The sequence below is a fragment of the Perca flavescens genome, chromosome 16 (genome assembly GCF_004354835.1).
Source record: "Perca flavescens isolate YP-PL-M2 chromosome 16, PFLA_1.0, whole genome shotgun sequence".
NCBI classification, from domain to species: Eukaryota; Metazoa; Chordata; class Actinopteri; order Perciformes; family Percidae; genus Perca; species Perca flavescens.
The window spans coordinates 2,312,556-2,337,222 of NC_041346.1; the positions used below are offsets into that span (position 1 = coordinate 2,312,556).

General features: G+C 40.6%; 1 protein-coding gene across 1 annotated transcript in view; it reads right to left on the reverse strand.

Annotated features, from left to right (window-relative positions):
* The window catches only part of dcc (DCC netrin 1 receptor), a 224,859-nt gene that overhangs the window by 75,057 nt on the left and 125,135 nt on the right, over positions 1-24,667 (reverse strand). The window contains exons 17-21 of the mRNA XM_028602136.1: positions 20,964-21,202; positions 18,341-18,479; positions 7,882-7,989; positions 7,083-7,277; positions 6,939-6,971 (exon numbers count right to left, since the gene is read on the reverse strand). Coding sequence (XP_028457937.1) covers positions 6,939-6,971; positions 7,083-7,277; positions 7,882-7,989; positions 18,341-18,479; positions 20,964-21,202 — 714 coding nt within the window. The remainder of the gene's footprint in view (positions 1-6,938; positions 6,972-7,082; positions 7,278-7,881; positions 7,990-18,340; positions 18,480-20,963; positions 21,203-24,667) is intronic.

The following is a 24,667-nucleotide window of genomic DNA, read 5'->3' on the forward strand; positions in this document are numbered from 1 at the left end:
TGTTACGACGGTGCACACACACATTCATGTCATGTGTGTGCTCTTGCTCTCAGGTTTTATGGACCTGCCACTTCATAGGTATTTGGATTGGCTCTAAGATTATACATTGCAAAGTGACTAAGGTTATAAGTGGCAAAAGAAAACCTGCTGAACTCTTGGTTTTAACAAACTACAAACAATCAGCAGAGGCAGGAAGGAAGGTTTTTTTTTCTTCATAAAATGTTACACGTTTGAAGGAGGAGCGCGCAAAGACTTGTTCTTTGAATAAATGTCTTCTTGAGCTGCATTGTGCTGAATCATAGCCCCATATTCACAAATCTGAGCTAAATGTTAAGCCTGGTTTGTTTTACAGGGTCAAACTAAGTGAACCAAGGCTAACTAACTATACAGGTTTCTCATAGAGAGCCAAACTGAGCTAACCAATGCAACATCACCATACCGGTCTCTCCTACAGTGCCAAACAGGGCTAACCAAGGCTTAATCCCTACACTGGTCTCTCATACAAGGCCAAACTTAACTGAACATTGCTAAATCACATTACCGGTTTCCCTTCCTGCGAACAGCATTTTTAATAACCAGTCTGCACTGCAATCTATTTTTAATGATCTGGTTAATGATTTTAATAAATTGTGTTCCTTCGCAATAGATGCCACTGCACCTATTATGACCAGGTCAGTAGCAGCCACCAAATCTTTCATGTGGATAAATGATGCTTACTCTAGCTGAAAGCAAGACTGCAGTAGGGCTGAATGCAGATGGAAAAGACAAAGTTTATTTTTCCACACATGAAATAGCTTTTCAGAATCAGAAAAGCTTTTTTGCCAGATAAGTAGCACTTAGTAAACATTTGCTTTGGTTTGGTGCATACATAAACATATTTAAACATTAATATGAAATAAAAAAAACAATAAATACAGAAGCAAATAGCACAATCTTTGCTCAATCACAAAATAAAAGATACAAGAACAGCTAACTTCTCCAAATGAATTACTAAATAACATCTCTGAGCTCTGTACAGCACAATCAATTAGCTTGTACAATCTCCCGCTGCTATCTCTGCCACCTCAACTGAAGTTTGGGAATTGTATTTATAATTTTATGTCAACAAGGTCAACAGCATCAGATCCAACATTGTGCCCCTGTTCACCTCTTCTGATCTATTTAGCAGTGTTCCAAAATTTGCCCCTATTACCATGCACAACCTCATAGAGACAATTTCTCATCTGCTAAGTTAGTCAAGGTGTTCCACAAGGCTCTGTGCTTGGACCAGTTCTATTCACCTTATACAGTATATCATTCCTTTAGGAAATATTATTAGGAAAAACTCCATAAACTTTGATTGTTGTGCAGATGATACCCAATTAAATCTATTGATGAAGCCAGAACAAACCAGAAGGGCCAAACTGAGCTAATCATTAAGTAATTGAGCTAATCATCATCGTTAAATCATTAGCTTGGTTTCTATTAGAGGGTCAAATAAATCTAGCCAATACTACATTCAATTTAGTCTTTTTACAGACCAGACTGTCCACATCTCTGATTTTTGTCAGTTTTTAAAATAGGTGTGGTGCTGCATCTATTGAAGTTGTTTCTCCTTGTCTGCGCAACAATTAACCAATCAAAGCATTGTATGCGGCACTAAGAATAGGGATGTCATCTTACAGAACATACATAGCTACACCCATTAAAAAAAGCGGCAGAAAAATGGTGACAAGCGTGGAATTAAAACCATTAGCAGTACATTATAATCAACAAAATAGATATGCAAGCTTTAAGTCAACTGAACACTTCATTGCTGCAATTCAATGTCCACAAAAATCAAAAATAAAATGGGCGAACAAAGACAATCCTAGCAGAGTGCACAGACAAGAAACTAAACTTTCTGTATAAGGTCTGCAGTTGAACCCTCTTTACATAGTCACCACCTGAAGGATGTAATTCACCATTTCCCTGCTTCTGATTTAACCTGATCCCTGAATCTCCACCTACATCACTGATTTGTTAAGCAATTCAAATGAATGTGTTCCACCCATTGATGGCTGTTTATAGAGCTGTTTACGCCAGTTAGGGAAACAACTGCGTTAAATAGAGAAGATTAAGAATGTGGACATTATCTTCCAACAGAGCTGGCTAGCTACCTAGCCTGCATTCATGAAAAATAGCCACAGAAAACTGTCAATAAGAGTGGATGAGATCATTGCTGTTATACAAGTTGTTGGAAGTCAACTATAAATAACACCAACATCAAAAAAATGTTGATTTTAGTGTTGTTATTTCTTTAAGTTTTATAAAGATGTAAGATGTGTCTGTGGGTTTAGTTTAATTACCCTTTATTCCAAATGTTCTTACTTTGTTCTACTTTTAGAATAATTAGTTTATTTTGAGTCCCTTGTACAGTAGCTGTATTATCTGTGCAACCACTAGCCTTATTTGCTGTCATAGCATCAATTGTGTTTAAAAAAAATGATTCAAAAATATATTTATTTGGCTAGTACTGTATATTTAGTTTTCAACTTGCAGTTGAGCCAGTACGTGAATTTGAAACACTGGTGAAGGAAATTTGAAGAGGAAGTCAGAAAGAGTTAATCAGTGACACTGCCAAGAAACTTTAAAAGAAATTAAAACTGACGAAAGATTTCCAAAATCTCAGCACTGTTGCCTATCACAAACTGAATCTACACATCTCCAAGCATGCCACGATACATAATTCTCCCACATTTTAAAGTTAAAAGCTGGTTTCTTCCTCTCACTACGTGGCGAGTTTCGGTGCTGTGAAATATGGAGCAGATTTGATGTTTTCTTGCAGTTTGAATCTACAGAAACAAGTTTGATTAAAGCTGAATTTTAAAATGTTCATGTTTCTGAAAACACACACACACATACTGTGTGTGTACAGTGTAAGGTTTAAAGTAACAAGGCTGAACATCAATCTTCCCTTCTCCCCTGACAGCACTTCTGATTTATATGAAGGACCGCAGTGTGTACATCTGCACATACCTACACACACACGCACGCACGCACGCACGCACGCACACACATACACACACACACACACACGTCAGTGACAAACAGCACCATTTAACACCCTGACACTGGCGCTCAGACTCTCTGCTTCAGTGTCCCCATTGCTTCACTGCGCTTAGATCCAGCTCCACTGAAAGTTCACAGAATGCATTTGTAAAAAGCAGTGAGCACCTGGGACAAAGGTGGTCTGAGTGCCATATCCACCCTGTATATACTGAGCTATATACTGGGAATCTTCACTGATGTACTGATTCCTGATCATGGAACAGGTTAAGAGCTGTGTCCGTATTCCCAGCAGGAAGACAAAGCAGGTTTACTCTGGGCTCAGCCAGGGTTGTCTCTTTTGTTTCGGATTTTCATCAGGCCTCAGGATTGCATTTCGGTTCTTTTGACATGTTACATGGTGACATGGCTCTATGGGTGGTCAGCCATTTCACCACTTTGGTCCAGAAATATCTCTACAAATGTTTGATAGATTGGTCTGTTACGGACATTAATTGTTCCCAGAAGATTTATTTCATGTCGTGTTACCACGGCATGGTATGGCTCTGCTCGACCTAACTCCCTTTTTTGTTACCAGCACTCCTCTCTTTTCTTTTTCCACTGCAGATTGTACTCTAGGTCAGATTCTCAGCTGATCGCCATAGCGACGCTCGTTGAATCCTTTCCTCTGTAACCAAATAGGGGTGTAAATCCATGTTTTATTATAATACGATATTATATCAATTCCTAGGACATCGATACAATATTCACTGATTTCACAAAGCCTGCCACGATATGATTTCTAGTCAATTCAAAACAATTTATGGGTCTGTGACCGATACGAGACGATACCATAAGTCCATTTAACACAATCAGTTAAATTTATATATATTTACAAAAAGCAACTAAAATACGATTAGTCCATTTCATTACTGAGCTCTTCCTGACATTTAAATTAAATAAAATACTATTTGTTTTAGTAAAAACAATAAATATAAAGTGGGAATATTATAATAAAGGCGCATCTTGAAGATGACGATACGCATTGATATTTTTACTTTGTATCGATAATATTGGAAGGTTGAGGATTGAATCGATACTTGGATCCAGATCGATGTATCGTTACACCCCTATAACCAAACAGAGGTACTTCTACACTTTGTCAATTGTACGGCGTACTTCACGCAGTGTACGGCGTAGTTTCACGGGCTGTCATTTTTTATTTTAAATCTGGATCGAGTGAATTAAAGAATTGCGTTCACTTTTGACGGTAGCTTGGCAGTTTAAAAGTCGTGGGTTGGTGCAGGATGTCCCGTGTCATGCTAGTGAAGGTTTTCTCTAAACAAAGAGTGGTCTGCCGTGTTTTAACTCCACCTTCTATTATCGCAGAGTTTCTGCAGGTTTCACCAAGTCAAATCTAAGACTTTTTAAAACCTTTTAGGACCATTATGTATGAAATTTAAGAACTATATCACAAAGTCAACTAAGCCCTAAATTTTAAGCCAAGTATTGGTAAACTTGCACTTCCCCATAGCTAAAGAATACAATCCGTCGTAATACAGCAAAGAGGAGGTAGCGTTGCATGGACGTAGGGAAATTAAGACCTGTTTAAAAAAGTTTAAGACCTAGAACACAATACTTGAGCGAACGTAAGACTTTTTAAGGTCTAAAATTTAGATTATTTTTGGGCATTTTATATATTTTTTATTTATATAGGACCGCTGAAGACATGAAAGGGGAGAGAGAGGGGGGAATGACATGCAGCAAAGGGCCACAGGTCGGAGTCAAACCCGCGGCCGCTACGTCGAGGAGTAAACCTCTATATATGGGCACGGGTTCTAACAGGTGGCGGAAAGTTTTGAAATTTTAGACTTTCTAAGACCCTGCGGAAACCCTGTTATCGGCTCACCTAGCTTGGAACCTCGCCTGAGGTGGTACCAAAACAAGTACCAGCTACCAGGTATTATCCACAACTTTTGCTAATGCTATGGGAATCAAAAGATGCAACACTGTATGATGGGAAGGCTCTCTGTGCATGTCATCATAACAGTGTAACAGTGTCTGTTGGTGAGACCCTGTTTCAGATTGATTATGAACGCTCATTACACTTAAAATTCAGAGGGCCCTATTTTAACGATCGAAGCGCATGGCGTGAAGCGCCTGGTGCAGGTGTGTTTAGGGTGTGTCCAAATCCACTTTTGCTAGTTTGACGGCGGAAAAAAGGGTCCGTGCACCAGGCGCCTGGTTCTAAAGGGTTGTCCTTAGTGTCTTCATTAATCAGAGGTGTGTTTTGGGCTTAACATGCAATCAACCAATCAGAGATCATCTCCCATTCCCTTTAAAAGCCAGGCGTGTTTGGACCTTGGAGCATTGCTATTATGATAGAAGATTTGCACCATAATATTTTTATTTGTAAAAACACACTTTTGCATGTGTGTGTGCTGCTGTGCGTCCCTGTGTGTGTAACAAGCATAGTGTACGCGCGCTGTGCACGAGCCTAGGAGCATTTTACTAATAACAATGAAATGCTGCGTTATTGACTTTAGACCAGGTTGTTGTTGGTCAATGGTGCGATCACTTCCCGCTGCCCCAAGATAGCAATACTCCCAGAATGCACCTGAACACACCTCCCTGTAAGACCAGCACGCCCATGGACGCACAGATGGGCGCAGGTGCATTTGCTATTTAAACGCCGTGGGCGCTGGACGGGAAATGGACAACTGGGTCGGTCTTAAACTAGCAAAGACACTTGTGTCGGCCTTTGTGCTGCGCCGGGTGCAAGATAGGGCCTTTAAAAGCCTTTAAAGGCAACAAATTGAACATTAAAAACACATGCAAAATTATTCTTCATGGTCTCTGAGCTAATGTGACATTCCAAAGTTTAGGGACGCAAATTAAAAAATAGTTTTGAGTGCTCATTAGCATCAGGTCCCCCTCTGCTTGCTGCAGCTGATGAAAAGAACCAGTGAACAGAGTGTTAATTATGTCTGAGTTAATTTGATGAACTTAAATATGGTAACCAGCTCTTTTCCATCGCCTCTCATAATTCTGAATTAATACCTACAAAGGCCTTCCTCTTTCTCCTGTTAAATCTCTTTCTCAGAGGAGGCTTTTTTTTCTTTTTTCTTTTTTTTTTGCCATGCAAATAACAAACGATTTCCTTTCAGGTTGATGGGTCGGGGGCATGGAGTGAAAAAAAATCAATTCAGAAGAGAATGAAGAAAACGCCTCTGTTTTCATAATTTTTCTGTATTGTTTCTCATTTCTCCTTAGTCTCAAGTACACTAAGTTTTAGATAATCATCCGTCCTTTCATCTTGCCTTCTTTTATCCTTCTTTTCCTTTATTCTAAACCATGTTGTAGCTGACAGTAGTTGGGAAATCAGAATGAAATGGGACAAATACTCATTAAGGTCCTCTTCCTTTCAATTAGTTAAAATGAGTGTAATTGCTGGCACACGTATTCTTATTGCTCTGGAATACTTCTGCATAACTTGAGTTAGTCACTTTGTTCCAAATGTCAAATGTGCACAGTCCTGCTCCTACATTTCATTGGGATGTCTGTAATCTGTAACGGGGACCTTCAAATGAAATCAAATAGCGATGGTGATTTGAAGATCAAAGACAGTTTGGGACTGAAGATTATTTAAACATAACTAGGGATTCGCATTAATGTGAAAATTATTGGAGATGATTTGAGAATGCTTGGAATATCAGACAGGATGTGAAGACCATTTGATTAAAAGATTACTTGGATTAGAAGTGAGCTGATAAAAAGACATGAAATGAGAAGATTTGAAGGATTTTTAAATCAAGAACTTGAAGTGAGCTTGAATCCACGTGTGCACGCAGGCCAGACACGCACAAGCGCACACACACACACACACACACACACACACACACACACACACACAGGTAGGGGAAAAGGCCTACCTTGATCATTGGCCATCTTGTCTGGATGTTCCACTGAAACAGCAACAGAGAGAGAGTCAGTAAACTTAAAAAAAATAAAATATATAAAAAAGGAATATATTCTCACACACACACACACACACACACACACACGCTCTGACAGACCTTTGGCGGTCCTGAAGTGGACGGGCTCAGACAGAGGGCCGACTCCTTTGGCGTTCTTGGCTTGAATCCTGAAGTAATAAACCGTGTCGAGGTTCAGATCCACCACCTGATGGGTCAGCCGGTCACCGGTGATCGCCTCCATCACCCAATCATCTATCGGCATGTTCTTATCCAGCGTGTAGTAAAGGATGTAACCTGACAATACATACATAAATAATATATAAGACCTGAGAAGACAAATATATAAACATAGTATGTATAAGATCTAAAAATATCAGATCCGTGTGCGTGCATGTGTGTGTGTGTGTGTGCGCACACATGTGTGTGTGTGTTTGGTGCTGTGTTGTGCTGTTATCCCTGCAGGGAGCATTTGATTCGTCCTCCAGGACACTGCAGGAGCAGCAGAGCTCGTTAAAACAGACGGGTTTACAGCCGGGTTGATCGCCCAGAGGAGAGAGAGAGAACAATGGAAGAAAGTGTTTGTGTGGGTGTGTGTGTGTGTGTGCGTGTGCATATGTGTGTGCATGCATGTGTGCATACACGGACCGACAACTTGAAATTCTTATGACAGTGTTTTGATATTGCAAGGAGAAAAAATATTGCTTTACTTTGAGGCATTACAGATCAACTTATTATTTGTATTATTTAATAGATTATCAGCAGGTGAATTGAAAATCGAAACAAACCTGTTTCCTCTGATGAATAATGTGTGTGCACTGTGATAGAACAGGGAGCGAGTACCTTGGATGAGTAAAGTGGTACAACCTGTCGTGGTCGGTGTGTTTGTGCGAACCCTCACCTGTGATTCGTCCGTTAGCCTCCATCGGCGGCTGCCAGCTGATTAAAACGGCGCGGGGTCGTCCCTCGCGACTGATCACTGTCAAATCTTTGGGGGCGGAGCTAGGAGCTGTCAATATGGATGGACAGGAAAAAGAGGACAAGTAAGTGTCGGCAGATAAATATACCTATATAGCAATGTATGCTTGTGGGATATGACTTTAGCAATTATAGACCTTTTTCACAGCAGACATGTTGACATGTCATAGGAGGAAAAGCACAGGTGTATTCAAACCATTACTGATGGCTGCATTCCACTTAGGAGAGACCCTGGTAGTAAACCATTAATGATGGCTGTAACGCCCTGCAGCGCACTGATATGACATGAACTACTACGACTACCATTTGAAGTCACTGTTCCATTATTAATGTGACTATTATTGCCACTGTTCATCACATCCCCAACCGGGACCGTCAGACACCGCTTACCAAGACCCTGGGTCTGTCCCAGGTTTCTTCCCAAGAGGGAGTTTTTCCTCGCCACTGTCGCACTGCTTGCTCTTGAGGGAATTACTGTAATTGTTGGGGCTTTGTAAATTATAGAGTGTGGTCTACTCTATCTGTAAAGTGTCTACATTCCACTTAGGAGAGGTCCTGGTATTAAACCATTACTGATGGCTGCATTCCACTTAGGAGAGGCCCTGGTATTGTTCATGCTGACTCTCTGAAATATCTTACTGGGACACTTGATGGAATTGAGCCATCATTAAGGTTATCAATTTCAGCTGTGCTTTTCCTACTATGACAAGTCAACATGTCTGCTGTGAAAAAGGTCCATTGAAAAAAATGCTGTGGTAAAACTTGTAAATCATCATAGTTTGTTGGGGACCTGTTGTACAAGAATATTGTGGAGTTTGCTGATAACTATTTGATTGATTTAAATATAATTAAATAAAAAAAAATTTTATCTGCCTATGTATAAAGAAAATAGGATATTGATATGATTTGAGCACATAATCATTACAAAAGCTGTATTGAAAGACCAAGAAAGTAATGACAGATGTAGGAGTTTAAACAAAGGAAAAACAAAAGTTGAAACTTTTCAGTTTTAAACAACCTTCGTAGACATTTGAGTAGATTTCAGAGTTTACGAGGTACACCTGAATGCACCATGTAGTCCATGTTGGCTCGATTTCTTTTCCTAGCAGCACAACTGTGTCATTAGCTGGCAGCTAACCGCTTGTTACTGTAACATGCCACACACCCCTAATTTGATCTGAAGTAAACCACTCCCAAAAGATCAGACACTTTATCTGCCACAGAGTTTCTTGTCAGCTTGATGTTGGAAGTCACGACAGTGATCTAAGGCCATTGTATAAAAAAAATTACTTTACGGACCCAGGAAATTCAGAGAAAAAGCTCTTAAAGTCGTAAATTTACAGAAAAAGAACTCAATATTCTCTGAGATTAAAGTGGTAAATCTTTTGCAAAGTCACGCAGGGGACCTGAGCCTGATCCTGACCCTTTGGCGGGCCGGTTCTGGCTGACGAGCCAAATATATGACATCCCTGCAGAGATGTTCACAAGTCATTTTTTGGAAGTCCAAGTCGAGTCTCGAGTCTTTGGCCATCTGATCTGTCCCTAACCCTGTATTGTTAAATCTTATAAATTCAAAGCCATGTCCTCTAACTACTATCCATACAGTACAGTATCAAAATCAGTTGTAGGATAACTTTACGAGGTTTACTGCAATACAATCTGAAGAAACACAAATTAAGAACTCTGTTTCAATTTCATAACTGTATTTTTCAACATTTTGGTATCTGCACCAAATAATACATGTTTGTTTATGTTACTAACTGGCTGGAAAGCCCAACCTCATCATGCATTACATGTTTCAGTGTTCAAAGTGTGAGGGAAACATCTGTATTGAAACTAGCCCTCGGACCTGGTGAAATATGAACCTAAGTCTGTCACATCATATGGATACAACTATAAAGATACTATTTGCCTGTTCCCAGCATTAGCACACTTGGTGATGGTTAGCTTGTTACCTGTGACCATATATGCTAAATTTAACGTCTCTTTCACATTAGCAAGTGACTGACCTATCTGGGTGCGTTTTGAGATTGTTTTGACGTTGATCCGACATCATTTATCTTGGTGCCACACACCTTGCATGTAGCTGTTGGCTTACTGCCACTGTTTACCAAGTTATTGAAAGCAAAACTAATGACAAAAGGCACAACTCCAAGAGGACTTGGTGTCGCCATCGTCAATGCATTTTTTGATATGTGAGTGTGCGCGCTTAGGCGTAGCACATACGTTGCACATTATGGCAAAGGGCAGGGGACATGCAATTAAATAGAAATAATTGCATGAAAAGAGGTTGTTGACGAGTCTCGAAGCTCGAGTCAAGTCTGAAGTCTTTTTGGTCGAGTCGCAATTCAAGTCTGAAGTGAGCTGTTTGTGCGACTTGAGTCCAAGTCTCAGACTCGAGTCCCCATCTCTGCATCCCTGCTATGAAGGGAAGACAGCAAGGCAAATAAATACTAACATGTATGCTCACTTAGTTAACTACACTTCATGGCAGTTGGCATCCAGCCTATTGGTGCATTACCCCCCCCTCCCTTCCTCAGTGAAGCCTTGAAAACACAACTCAATTTTAGGTGTGTGGTAGTTTTTTAGAAGTTCCTGAAAACAATCTAATAACAGTTCAGTCAGTCTGTGGGTTTGGTGTGACTTTCTTGTATTCCAATAATCTCCTCTGTTTGAACTTGAGAAAACTGTGCAGAAGGTAATAAGTTTTTTTTTCTCCTCAACTTTCACCATAGAATTAGAGATGTGATTAAACACAAAGTTTTGGTAACACTTTACTAGAAGGTATCTACATAAGAGTGACATGACACTGTCATGAACACATGACTCTGTAACGACACATGAACCCTAACCCTAACTTGTCATGACAAAAAAACGAATGACACTTACTAAAAGAAGCGTTATGTCATACACATTTATGACTTGTTTATCATGTTTATGACACATTCATGACAGTGTCATGTCACCCTTATGTAGATACTTTACCTTCAAGCAAAGTGTAACCAAAGCTTTTAAAGGTGACCTGTTATTCTCATTTTCAGGTTCATACTAATTATATTTTGTGTATCTACTAGAACATGTTTACATGCTTTAAAAACCCTTTATTTTTCTCATACCTGCTGCGCCTGTATTCCCCCTGTCTGAGATGCTCTTTTGGAGCGACTGTCTCTTTAAGCCCCCCCTCCCTAAAAAGCCCCCTCTGATTGGTCAGCGTTTCTGGGTCTCCGCATCTGTGCTCTCGCTGTCTCTGCGTCATTCTTTGCGGCCCGAGGTCTGACTGTAACGGAGTATAGCAGCACTTTCTACTGTGAACAACCACCGATAAAGGCTTTTAAACCAAAAACTAAACAATCGGACATGTTCCAGCAGAAATGGGATCCGAAATTAGGGAGAAATTAACAACATCTTCAACCGAGATGACAGGTTTCCCTGATGTTTGCATGTAGCTACAGTACATCTAGCAGTGTATGTAATGTACACACTGCAGTAATATGCCTGGAGCTGATGACAAAGAAAGAGTCAAGAGTAGAAAAAACTGTTCTGAAATCTGAGGTTTTGCTCACAGGGATTCCTTTTACATACATTTACCTCATTATTTGAAGCTTTGACCACGTTTAATATGAACCTCTGACACTGTAACATTATATCTAAGGAAAAGCATAATAGGTCTCCTTTAAGGTTCCCACCAGGACAGGCTTCAAAGCTCACATCCTAGTGTTGGCTAATGAAACAGCTTGTTAAATCTGGCTTGATGTGTTGGAGGAAATCACAAGCTCCATCTGAACCTGTTAGTGGCAGCAACATCCTGTCCTTCTCATTTGTACAGACATACAATACACGTGCATACATGTTGGGGAAAGTAGTGGTTCCAGCATTCTTTGGTTTCTAATCCTACTGATTGGTTGACTACTCAGCTTGATCTGCATCACCAAAATCATGTTTTTAAAAGACAACACAGCTGGTATTCAAATGAGACATCAACCAATTTCAAAACATCTCACAGAATTACTATTCGCACCAATTAAAGGCCCTGAACACCCACGCGGCCTATTCTGAGTGATCTGACAGGTCGGAGGAGCTACAGTAATTACACTCTTTAAATGAAGAGCCATTGGTTACAGTGAAGCAGCCATCAAATGGATTCAATGTTATGCCACAGGTATATTTTAAAAGGTGGATGTTAAAGGAATACTTTCCAAAAACAACCTGAATTAACTAAATTAAGCAGAACTACACCTGTCCTCTGTCATCACCATCAGGACTACATTTTCACCTATTGTACAGTTCGAAATATGGAAACATAATGGACACCATCCTTCCCTAACCCTCATACGCCTGATATAGGCAAAGGTTGGAGAAGGATGGTGTCTAGGTTTCAGCCTCTGGGAGGCATGGAAACTGCATGACAATCTGCCCATTATACACTCACGTAAAGGATTATTAGGAACACCTGTTAAATTTCACGTTAATGAAATTATCTAATCAACCAATCACATGGCCGCTGCTTCAATGCATTTAGGGGTGTGGTCCAGGTCTAGACAATCTCCTGAACTGAATGAATGTCAGAATGGGAAAGAAAGGTGATCTAAGCAACTTTGAGCGTGGCATGGTTGTTGGTGCCAGACGGGCTGGTTTGAGTATTTGACAATCTGCTCAGTTACTGGGATTTTCACCCACAACCAATTCTAGGGTTTACAAAGAATGGTCTGAAAAAGGAAAAACATCCAGTATGCTGCAGTCCTGGGCGGCTAAAATGCCTTGTTGATGCTAGAGGTCAGAGGAGAATGGACTGACTGATTCAAGCTGATAGAAGATCTACTTTGACTCAAATAAACACTTGTTACAACCAAGGTATGCAGCAAAGCATTTGTGAAGCCACAACATGCACAACCTTGAGGCGGATGGGCTACACCAGCAGAAGACCCCACCGGGTACCACTCATCTCCACTAAAAATAGGGAAATTAGTCTACAATTTGCACGAGCACACCAAAATTGGACAGTTGAAGACTGTAAAAATGTTGCCTGGTCTGATGAGTCTCGATTTCTGTTGAGACATTCAGATGGTAGAGTCAGAATTTGGCGTAAACAGAATGAGAACATGGATCCGTCATGCCTTGTTACCACTGGGCAGGCTGGTGGTGGTGGGGGTATAATGGTGTGGGGGATCCCTTCGCCTTCAGAACTGCCTTAATTCTTTGTGTCATTGATTCAACAAGGTGCTGGCAGCATTCTTTAGAAATGTTGGCCCAAATTGATAGGATAGGGTCAAACACGATATTAGTATGGTGTTCCTAATAATCCTTTAGGTGAGTGTATTTTCATAATTCTAACTGAACAATAAGTGAACATGTTGTCCTGATGGTGGTGCTAGAGGACAAAATCATTAGGATTCATCCTCTGGGGAGCGGGCAAATCCACAGCAAATGTAAGGTCTGAGAGATTTGCACGGACCAAAGTGTTTAATGGACCATTATCAGCATTTTTCAAGATTATGTAGGTAAAAATCAATATATGAAATAATATCTCTCAGCTGGTGTCTTTTGGACTCTGTGGGTGATTGTTAAAACAGTAAGGCAGAGGTCATCTGAGCTGCAGTGCAGCTTTATCTGTTTTCCTGTGAAAATGTGGTCAGTGTTTGGGAGTCCAGAGCTGGTGGATCACTGCAGGGACTGAGTGGGCTCAGTCCGTCTGCTCACTCTGAATGTCAATGTATTCCAGCAGGCCCCGGGGAACCGGCGGGGGTAATGCCGTTCACGCTTAATTGGGTGACAAATCCAACAAACATGATTGTAAACATCCTGAAAGGGATACCTTGACATTTGGATTTTGGTGTGCGGTAGGGTTTTCATTGTTGCACACAGTTGTCACCTTGTTGTGGGGGAGAGTGGAGTTTCTGCATCACACCTCACTGAACCTAAACAGGATTTCTCTGCATTGTTATTAAAGTAATCGCTGTTCGGGGAGGATAACAAAGTTCCACCCCCATTTTGTTTTGGTGAACCCATGTTTCCTGAACCTTCCCTTATCCAGTGTATGCCTGTTTTTCCCTGAATGACTTTTTAACAAATCCTCAAAAAAAAAAAAAATCCACTGTCTGTGTTCAGCTAAGTGATACATGTCAGTGAAGAGGAAGTAATGGAGGAAAATGCTATTACACCTGAAAAAAAGAATCACCCACTTACTACATTTCTAAAACTTTACACAATGGATAGTATTAGTTCAGACAGAGCACTGAAGTTGGACATGTATTAGCTGATTGGCATTAGCAGCTCCATTCTTGATTCACCATCAGCGGCTCATTCAGCAGGGCCACGTTCAGCCCCGACAAAACGTAGCAACAAGTTTTTTAAACTGAAACGGGGGTGCGTTGAACACCCTGTTGTGTGCGCAAGTGCCCTGCCTTTTTATTACCACGGGTTTACAGACACGTCTCTGCTGATTGGGTATCACCTGTAGCCTTGAAATCCAGACCCAAATCCAAAAGATTAAGGGTCTGGCATTGAGTAATGAAAATGGCCTAACTCAAGGGGTGGCACCAAGCATGCATTTGAAAATCTCACTGCATGCAATTGGATAACACTACAACAAATCACAACAATACACAGGGTGACGTATCCAGAGCCCCGTACTCTTAGCTACCAGCGGAGCTAACTGGTAGATTAAACTGTCATCATCTGTTTAGCTTGCCTCTGACCCACCTATATCAGATACACCAATGTGATTGGTGCAGCACGGCTACAGGGACATAGTTAATGAGCATCATTACGCAATGCCAGAGTGACTCGCTGAGCAAATTGTGCTCCTGTGAGAACTCTTGATTTCTAGGGTATATCACCTGTGACACAAACAATAAACGAGAGACATACCCAACATAACTCAAAGCCTGTTTCACATCGTTCAACCAGGAAACTGTAGCAAAACTGTGCACACTGTTTTAAGATTGAACGTGCCCCAGCTGTTTAGCCACAAGCTGACTAGTATCATCCAATCATATTCACAAAGGTGTGAAGCATGGCCATTATAACCTGAGATTTTATTTTGGTTGACGTTAATGTATGTGTTTTTTTTACCATTGGTGGAAGAAGTATTCAGATCCTTTACTTCAGTAAAAGTACTAATAACACACTGTCAAAACAGAAGTAAAAGTATTGCATTGATAGAATGGTATTTTTATATAGTTTTTATTAATGCTTTTGCCCCCAGTCAGATTTTTTCACAAAATGATTTTCGGCAGGTAGACGGCACTACAGGGCACACATTCTGATAGGTAACGGATTTTGGCGTAACACCGGAAAAGCCTGTGTTAGTGACTATGCAGGTAAAAGGTAGCAGGAGATTTAGGCCTAATTGTATTTTAATTTTACTTTAGAAGTTATCTGTTGTAGTAATGGCTGATACTAGGGCAGGTCCCTCACAGAAAAGAAGGAAATAAAATAAACAACTAAAAGGGAAAGACAGACGACAGGCCAAACCCGAGTCACACTCGGTCGGGCTTTCAACAGTTGGAGACAATTAAGGGATTGTATATGATTCAAAAACGTCTCCGAATTGGCCCTCAGGTATGTAATTGTCTATTTCATTCATAAAATAACTGTAGTCTTCACCAACGGCACCCGGCGTGTCCCGTCAGGTTCAGACAAAGATCTTCAGCTCTAGTCTGCGCGATGTGGTTGTATGTCAGAAGCCAAGATTAAAAACGTCCACCTTTTAGCGCATAAGTTTTATTCCTTTTAGTCTGTGTTTGTGTTGGCCTACTATTTTACTACTATACATTATATAGTATGTTAGTGGGGATTCTATAACTATCTCTGATTCTGTACCATTATACAGTATGTTAGCAGGGATTCTATCTACAGCAGAACTCTTGATGTTGTTCACATTCTTAAAAACATAATCAAAGAGCAGGACCATCAACTCCAAATATAACTGTATATCCAGTTGCTATAAATGGTAATTTCTCTGATGTTTCTCTGATTGAACTATCTTTGTCTAGACTTTTGAAATGCATTTTACAGTCTTCCTCAGCATATGGAGTTTGCTGAGTTGTCATGGAAATTGCTCAGTTGTTTAAATTAATGGAAATCATCAGAAGAATCTCAGTGGTGCTCAGGACCTACCAAAATTATTTCACATCTTAAGATCTCTGCTGGCACACCCTAAAAACAGGACCCCCTTACATACAAAAAAATTAATCATCAACCCTTAGACAGATCAGAGTTAAACAGCGTTCTAGTGCATGGTTTGACGAAGTTATACATGATGCTATTAAAACCAGGGAAAAAGCACTTAAAACCTTTCATGGAAGAAAAAATCATGATGAATTTATTTTAAATAAACAAGCAAGAAACAAAACTCAGGAACTTATTATTAGAGACGCAAAATCAACCCACTATAAGAATGATATATCAAATAATAAAGATTACTCAGAACAGCTGGTCTCAAATCGTCAACCTTCCTCTGGGTTATTTAACATCAATAGGGTGAAATCATTCTATAATAAACTTGGAACACTGGCCAAATAATTTTCCTTACGGAAGGTTGAGGTAGGGGAGATGGAAAAAAACCTCTTACAGCTAGACTGCTCTAAGGGCCCTGGGTTAGATGGGTTATCACCTCGGTTTTTACGAAATGTTGCTGCCCAAATAGCCCCTTACCTCTACCATATTTTTAACCTGTCTGTTGAATCTGGTGTTTTCCTCAATGACCTCAAGAGGGCCAAGGTAAACAGGTAAAAAGGGAAACAGCCATGATCCTGGTAAATACACTCTATTTTTTGTGTCTCAAAAAAATTTGAAAAGATGGTCAACAAGCAATTTAATGAATACATGAATAAAAACAACTTAATGTTTAAATTCCAATCGGGATTCAGGAAGTCACACTCTACCGAATCATGCCTACTCTATTTATCCAACATCATACGCAAGGAAATAGATAATGGAAATCTCTGCAGAATGGTGTTATTAGATCTTCAAAAGGCAACTGATACGATGAATCATGACAGACTGATTGCCAAACTTGAGGCCCTGGGGGCAGACAGCTCCACCTGTATGTGGTTTAGGTCTTACCTATCAGGGAAGGAACAATTGGTGATCTTAGGGGGAGTGCTGTCTGACCCTAGTGTAGTTGAATGTGGCATTACGCAAGGAAGCATTCTCGGACAGTCCTTATTTTTGACATACATTAATAATATGGCAGACTCCTGTTCATGTGAACTATTTCTGTACGCTGATGACTCTGCACTTTTAATGTCTCATAAACACCAATCCACTCTAGAGAGTATCCTGAGCTCTGAGCTATCTTCTGTAAACAACTGGCTGATTGACAATTTGCTGTCCCTACATTTTGGTAAGACAGAGGCCATCTTGTTCGGCTCAAAATACAGATTGAATAGATACTTGAAATTTAGAGTCATTTTGAATAATGTTGTGGTCAGTGCAAAAGCATCAGTAAAATACCTGGGTTGCATCCTAGAAAACTTGGATGGCAGGAATATGGCCAACAAGGTTCTGAGTAAAGTCACCGGGCTCACAAGGTTTTCAGCCAGAAACTCTAAATTTTTAGATAGGTCAACAAGGATCGTTTTAGCTAATGCCTTCATTTTAAATAATTTTGAATTTGAATGTACTTGCAGGCCTAACAAACCGACTTAAAGGGATGCTGCAAACAGCACAGAACAAATTAATATGAGTCATTAGGAACTTGGGTCATAGGTCTCATATAGGTAGGGCACAATTTGTTGAGCTCAACTGGCTCCCTGTTGAGTCTTGTGTTATTATGTCAAGGCTGACCATGATCCATTTTGTTGTGTCTTATTACTAAGGTAAAGGACATACAATATGTACACTCATGGCAGCATATCAGAACTGTGTCCTTAAAATTTAAATTTGAAATGTCTTAAATTTAAGACAGTGTTGGGCAAAGGAACCTTTGCCTATATAGGGGCAGTTCAGTGGAACAAGTTAGACCGGCAAATTAAAGTCATTTCCAGCATGAACTCTTTCAAAAGAGAATCAAGGCCTGGTTACCATAGCTCAGTTACTGTTTTTATTTTTATTTATTTAAGAAAAATGTTTTTTATGTTATGTCACTGATTATCACACAGTAAGTAAGTTGTCTTGTCCTGATGTTATGTGTTGAGGACCACAATGGAAATAAGTCCTGGACATTATTTTTCATGTGTAAGGCATTCTTGATACAATTAAATAAATCAAATCAACTCAAATACACTAGAAACAAAAACAATCAACAAGCCTTTGATGTTTTCTTTAAAGTGGCCCTGGTATGTGTAATGCCAATGGGGTCCTCACAAAGTCTGAAAACTAGTAAACACGAGTAAGCGTGTGTGTGTGTGTGTGTGTGTGTGTGTGAGTGAGAGACCTACCTGCTTCATACGTTGTGGCGTGCGCTGTCATACTCCAGGTGCTGGACTTGCGACCCTTGGTTACCATGACAGCAAACTCGTACATGGCGTTTGGTTTGAGGCCGGTGACAGTATGGCTGAGTGCCGTGGTGTCTGCAGACTGGACACACAATAAAGTTGTGAATTTGAACGGTTTCAGAATAAAACTGAAGACGAATATGACAATATTTGTTAAGTCAAAAGACTGAAGCTGCTGTTAAAATTATATATATACATATACATACATATATATATATATATATATATATATATATATATATATATATATATATATATATATATATATATATATATATATATATATATATATATATATATATATATATATATATATATATATATATATATATATATATATATATATATATATATATATATATATATATATATGACTATAGCATACAATATAGATATGTTTACCTTTGAAGAAGACAAATTTGAGACATAATAAAATAAATAATGCCAGAGACTCATAAAACTTTCAGAGTGTCTGTTATGCAAGCATCTTTTTTCCTGTCTGTTGTTGAGATCTTGCGTCCTCAGGTTTGCACTTTAAAGATTATTTTTTATCTAAGACTTCAACGTCAGTGAATATTAACCCCAGCAGCAGCATAACTCGGGGTAATGTTTTCACTTTAAGAGCAGACTTCTGTTCGTCCTTGTGGCACCAAGGAAAGTGTTATTTTCAGAATAAGAAGGAAAGGCTTCTCTCTCTGTCTGCCCACAGCTACAGTTCAATAAGGTGAGCAGGCTGCCTGCCCTTGTATAGATTTCCAGTGTTTAAAGCAGAGTTCAGAGTATTGTTCAAATTTTGTTCAAGTCCATTAAGAAAGAAGTCTCACCAGAACATAGCAAGACCAGTAACACATTTTGTTTTGTTTTCAATACAATCAAAATGACTCCAGGTTACGTTTTCATCTAAGCTGTTTCAGTCAGCTGATAACAGAAGTCTTAATCAATAAATGCTTCGGAAAAAGACAAAAACACAATAGACATGTATGCAACTACTTGTGCATTTCATTATGGACAAAATATAAAATTATAATTTCAACTTTTGACAGCTTGCAAATGTTGAGCTTGAGGTGGGACAAAGTCATCGTTTTGCAAGTCTCATATACTGTAGATACTGTACCCAAGTCGGTTGAAAGTCCCTCACCAGTCATAATGACTGCTGACAGGTTACTTTTAAGTGCCAAGTCAAGACAGTCAAGCCCCAAGTCATAACACATAAGTTTGTCAAGTCAAGTCTAGTTACGCGACCCAAGTCTTACAGCAAAAACACACCGCACGCTGAAGCGCCCCGAAGCGTAGATTTGTGCCTGATCTGTTTCTCCGCGTCTCTCTCTCTCTCTCTCTCTCTCTCTCTCTCTCTCTCTCTCTCTCCCGTGTGTGTGTGTCACTCTGTCTGTCCGTTAGTCGCTCTCTCTCTCCGTGTGCCTGATCACGTGTCTCGCTGTAGACACAGCCAGCCAGGTCTCATGGCAGTTCGTGTAAATGTGACGTTATTTTAATCTATTGATACGTGTTCATGGAGACGTTTTTGTCGGTTTTTGCGTGGCGGACAACACGAAAATGTTAAGTAATGTATTTTGTGGCCACAGCACGAAAATGGTAGGGAGTGATATAAAAAGCCGAAAATCCGCGTAGGGAGGTTGGTCGGGGTGGTGGATGGGTCAAACAACACAGGACTTTCACTTGGGCGAGCGGGGATCGCGTCCAGCATGTGGCGCTTTGTTTCCCGGGGATGGCGTCCCTGCGTGTGGCGTTTTGTCCCGCGTGTTAGGCTACTGTGGCGCGTCTCCCAGCGTTTAAGGCACCCTTTCCCCGTAAGTTTTTTTCCTCCGTCATCCCGTCATTGTGGTGCGTCCCCAGCGGGCCGTCTCGCGGGCCGTCTCGCGGGCCGTCTCGCGGGCGCCTCTCGGCTTATGGAGCATCCTTTTTGGCCGCCTCCCGGCCGCCTCATCCAGCGGGTCTCCAGCGGGTCTCCAGCGGGCTGCCTCGCGGGCGCCTCTCGGCTAATGGAGCGACCTTTTCGGCCACCTCCCGGCGTCCTTTCCCCGAGAAAATAACGTGACATTTACACGTAAAAAACGAGAAAAATGTCTCTGTGAACACGTATCAATAGATTAAGAATAACGTGGACATTTACACGAACTGCCGTGAGACCGGGTTGACACAGCTGAGAAGTCAAGACAGTCAAAATCACCATAAACCTATTATTTTAAAATACACTATGTTTTATTTTTGGAAAGTATCCAGCTGCACTGTGTCCTTCCTGTAAATGATTACCTGCCTGGCTTGACATATTCGTGGCGGAAGAAATAGAGGTGATTCTGAAAGAATTGCTGCAGTACGCGGCTTCGATCCTGCGCGGAGCGGCCCGGCCTGGATGGAAGCCGGTACAAACGGACAGATTGGATAACGTGGGCGGCAAAATTAAAATAGCTCCGCTTTGCGGCTATTCGCGGCGCTTCCGTGCCAGGTGTGTTTTGGCTGTTACTCGTGTCCGGGTCATGTCCACACCTCTGGCAGAGATAACACTAATCTGTGAGCGATGTAGAACAGCTAACGTCTGTGTTTTTACCTTGTACTTTCCACTGGTGGAGTAGCTGGTCTTCCACTTGACGGAGTAGTACCGGACTTCAGACGCCTTCTGGTTCTTGGTCATGGAGTTGTCGGCCCAGGAGACGCGTACCGAGTCCGAGGACAGAGCCACGGCTTGAACCCCCACCGGGGGGATCATGGGAGTGCTGGTGTCTGGCATGGGAGTGGGGTATATTTCAAAGAGGTGGAAGTGGTCATCCTCAGATGGGTCTATGGGGTCTGAGGGGTGGGGGGTGGGGGTGGGGGGTGTTAACGGCAACCAGGGTGTTTGGGGATAATTAATGAAATCATCCAGCGTAATGATGTGTGATAATGAAGATTTATATTTGCAGACGAGAGTGACACAAGCATATATTCCGAATAATATAGGTGGGTTACGTGTCCGTATACACACAGGTGTACAAAAAACACAATAAATACATAAGATGACATGCAGGTTTGGAAGTGAGATGCAGCATGTTTTGTTCAAGACAAGGGAAGATGGAAAGGAGGAGTGGATGGATGAGGAAGTGAAAAACAGGAGAGAGAAGAGAAACAGACAAAGAGGAAGAAGACAGCGGGAGATTAAAGGGCGTTACTTCAAACAGGAAGTGGAGCATCAGATCCACAGAGGGGCAAATGACGAAACACGGCGGTACGAGCTGAAACACAACACCTGCAAGTTTTAGAGTAAAGGAAGTCATTTCAAATATATATCATGTACCATCAGCTGTACAGTTGTAAACTTAGCAACAGTGTTTTCGGGTTCACTGCTAAGTCACTGTCAAAACTTTTAACGGATTCATTCTTTTTTAGATGAGTGCATTCACTAGGTAACAACGCCTGCAGGGCAGCTGGAGATGATGATTTATAATGCAGGAATATCTCTATGAAGTCTGTTCCTGATTGTTTTACTGTTTGTCTCAAAATATTAAAACTTACTGAGACTGCATGAGGGTGAAAAAAATGAACAAGAAATAAGAGACTGCAACTGAATAAAAATGAAATAAATAAAACAATAGAATCACAGCTTCAAACTAACAATAGAATGTATAAATATGAAATATAAATGATACTAAAACTGCTCCAGTTTGTGTCAGATCAATGAGACGAGAGGAAGCCGATCTCTGTCGGTCCCTTTGCAACACACACACACACACACACACACACACAATGGAGAGTACAAAAACATTAGTTCTAGTTGGTGTACAGCTAGACTGTAGTTTGAAACGTTAGCTGAAAAGCTGTAACAATTTGAAATGTTGCTGTACAATTAATTGTCTTAATTAATTAACTTATTAATTGTGGTTATATTACTCTTATGTGACCCAGATAACGTAATAACACAAGAACATGGCCTATGAAGTAAACCACGCCTCTTTATTCTCATAAAACATGACAATTACCATCAACAGTTTAATTATTTAAGCGGTCAAACAAAGAAATGGCGATTATGTCAAAAAATTGGATTGGACTAAAGCTGCAACAATTCTAAAAGTTACTGTACAATTTATTGTCGCAGAAATAATTGCAATTAACAATATAATTGTCTCTTTCAGTCAAGTTTAAAAAATATTCATTTATTTATTACTTTTTCAATCAAATTAAAAGTTTTGAATGAATTCCAGGATACATCTTTTGGTTCTATATCACTGTCATGTGACCCAGATGATGTAATAACACAAATACACAGCCTATAAAGTAAGCCATGCCTCTCTATTATTATTAAAAAAAATTCTAACTTGTTTCTATGAACGTGTATAGGGTCAAGTGCCAATAACTAACAATTGAAATAATAATACAAATATTTAGTCCGACCAATTATCACTTATATAATTACAATTATATTATTATATATTACAATATCTAAACAAAATCAAGAACTACCATAAACAATCATACCCCTTGGTATGACTTTAGCTAATGTTGGCAATTAATTGCGGTTAAACAAAGACACCGCGGTTATAGTAATTGACAATTAGATAATTATGTAATAATTGTTACAGGCCTAGATTAGACAATTATGTAATTATGTAATACAATTATGTCACACACACACACACACACACACACAAACACACACACACAATCTGCACAATCTGGACTGTTGTCAGGCCAAAGTGGTCTACAGGTACAAATGGGCTTTCTGTTACCATGTGGGTCAAAACCACTTAACTGAGCGACTTCTTTTTGATGATGTCACATTGCTCCAAAAATCCCAATTCCTGTGTAGGGGAGTACAATGTTCTGAGTACTGAAGGAAACGATGGAGAAAGCTATTACAGTAAGACCCAAATCCACAAGGAAAATGTGCCGTTGGAAAATGTTCCTTTCACTCTGTTTCCATGATTCCATAATTTAAACCAGAGAGAGACAAAGACAGAGAGAGAGACAGAGAGAGAGAGAGAGAGAGAGAACCAAATATTTCCAAAAATTAGAAAAACACATAGCTGGCTTCCCTGTCTACAGTGAGGACAAAAAAGCTGAAGAGGGAAGAAGATAAAAGTACAGCACGCTAGCAGCTAAATATGTCTTCTCCTGCCACGAAATAAGGCAAAATAAGTAGAGAATTGTGTGTGTTTTTTTATATTATTATTGTTTCAACGTACCTTTTGAGGGACATGCACAGAATTTGTTTATTATCTGCAATGATATAATTATCCTGTTTGCTTGTATTATTATATCTGATGTATTTACTCCTTGTTGTGTGTATGTTTGCTCCTACGCTTTGGCAACACAGGTGTATTGATTTTGTCATGCCAATAAAGCTAATTGAAAATGAGAGAGAGAGAGAGAGAGAGAGAGAGAGAGAGAGAGTTAGAGAATTAGAGAGAAAAAGAGAGGGAGCAAGAGCGATGAAAGAGGTGTTTGGAGCTGCGGGCTGAGCTGCAGCAGGCGGTGTCGTGGTGGAACTGGTCGTCCAGCATCCCAATAACGCTCCGGTCAGGACAGAATGCTGATGAGGACGGAGGACACGCCTCCTCCTGCGCCTCCCTCCGTCCCTTCCACCCTTACTATCCACATCACTCCGTCTGCTCTTTTTTCTGCACTCCCCTTTTTCCTGCTTCTCGCAGCCGTGCTGCACATCTCCCTCTTTTCCTCCTTCATTTCTTACTCCTCCCACTGAACTCTAACCTTCCTCTTTCCTTCCTTCCTTCCTTCCTTCCTTCCTTTCCCACCCATTGCTTATCCCCCACACTTCCTCTCTGCCTCGCTTCCTTTCTACTTCCTCCCTCCATCCTTTCATATTGCTCTCACCCCCCCCCCCCCCCCCCTCCTCCTTCTCTCTCTCTCTGCAGTCCTCCAGTCCTTGATTAAATGGGAGCGTGGCGGTGGGTTGAGGATCAGTTCAGTCTCTGCAGTGTGTGGGCGGTGAGGCGAGGACGAGGCAGTATATTAACAAGGATCCCACCGTTAACGAGACGTTTTTTAAAGCTCTCGTTAAAAAAAAAAAAAAAAAAAACGACAGAGAGTTCAGCTTGTCCTGGCATGACAAGCCAGAAAGTGTGTGTGTGTGTGTAAATGTCTATCTATGTGTGTGTCACTGTTGATGACCTTGTCAGAACAGTAATGGGTTTAGTTTCTGTCTCAGCCCTCAGGGTCTCAGCTTATCAACTCCTGACTGTCACACCACAACTCCATGTGAGACTGGGTGTCTCCGTCCAACTTCACGTGTCTCCATATGAACTCCCGATGTCTTTTTAA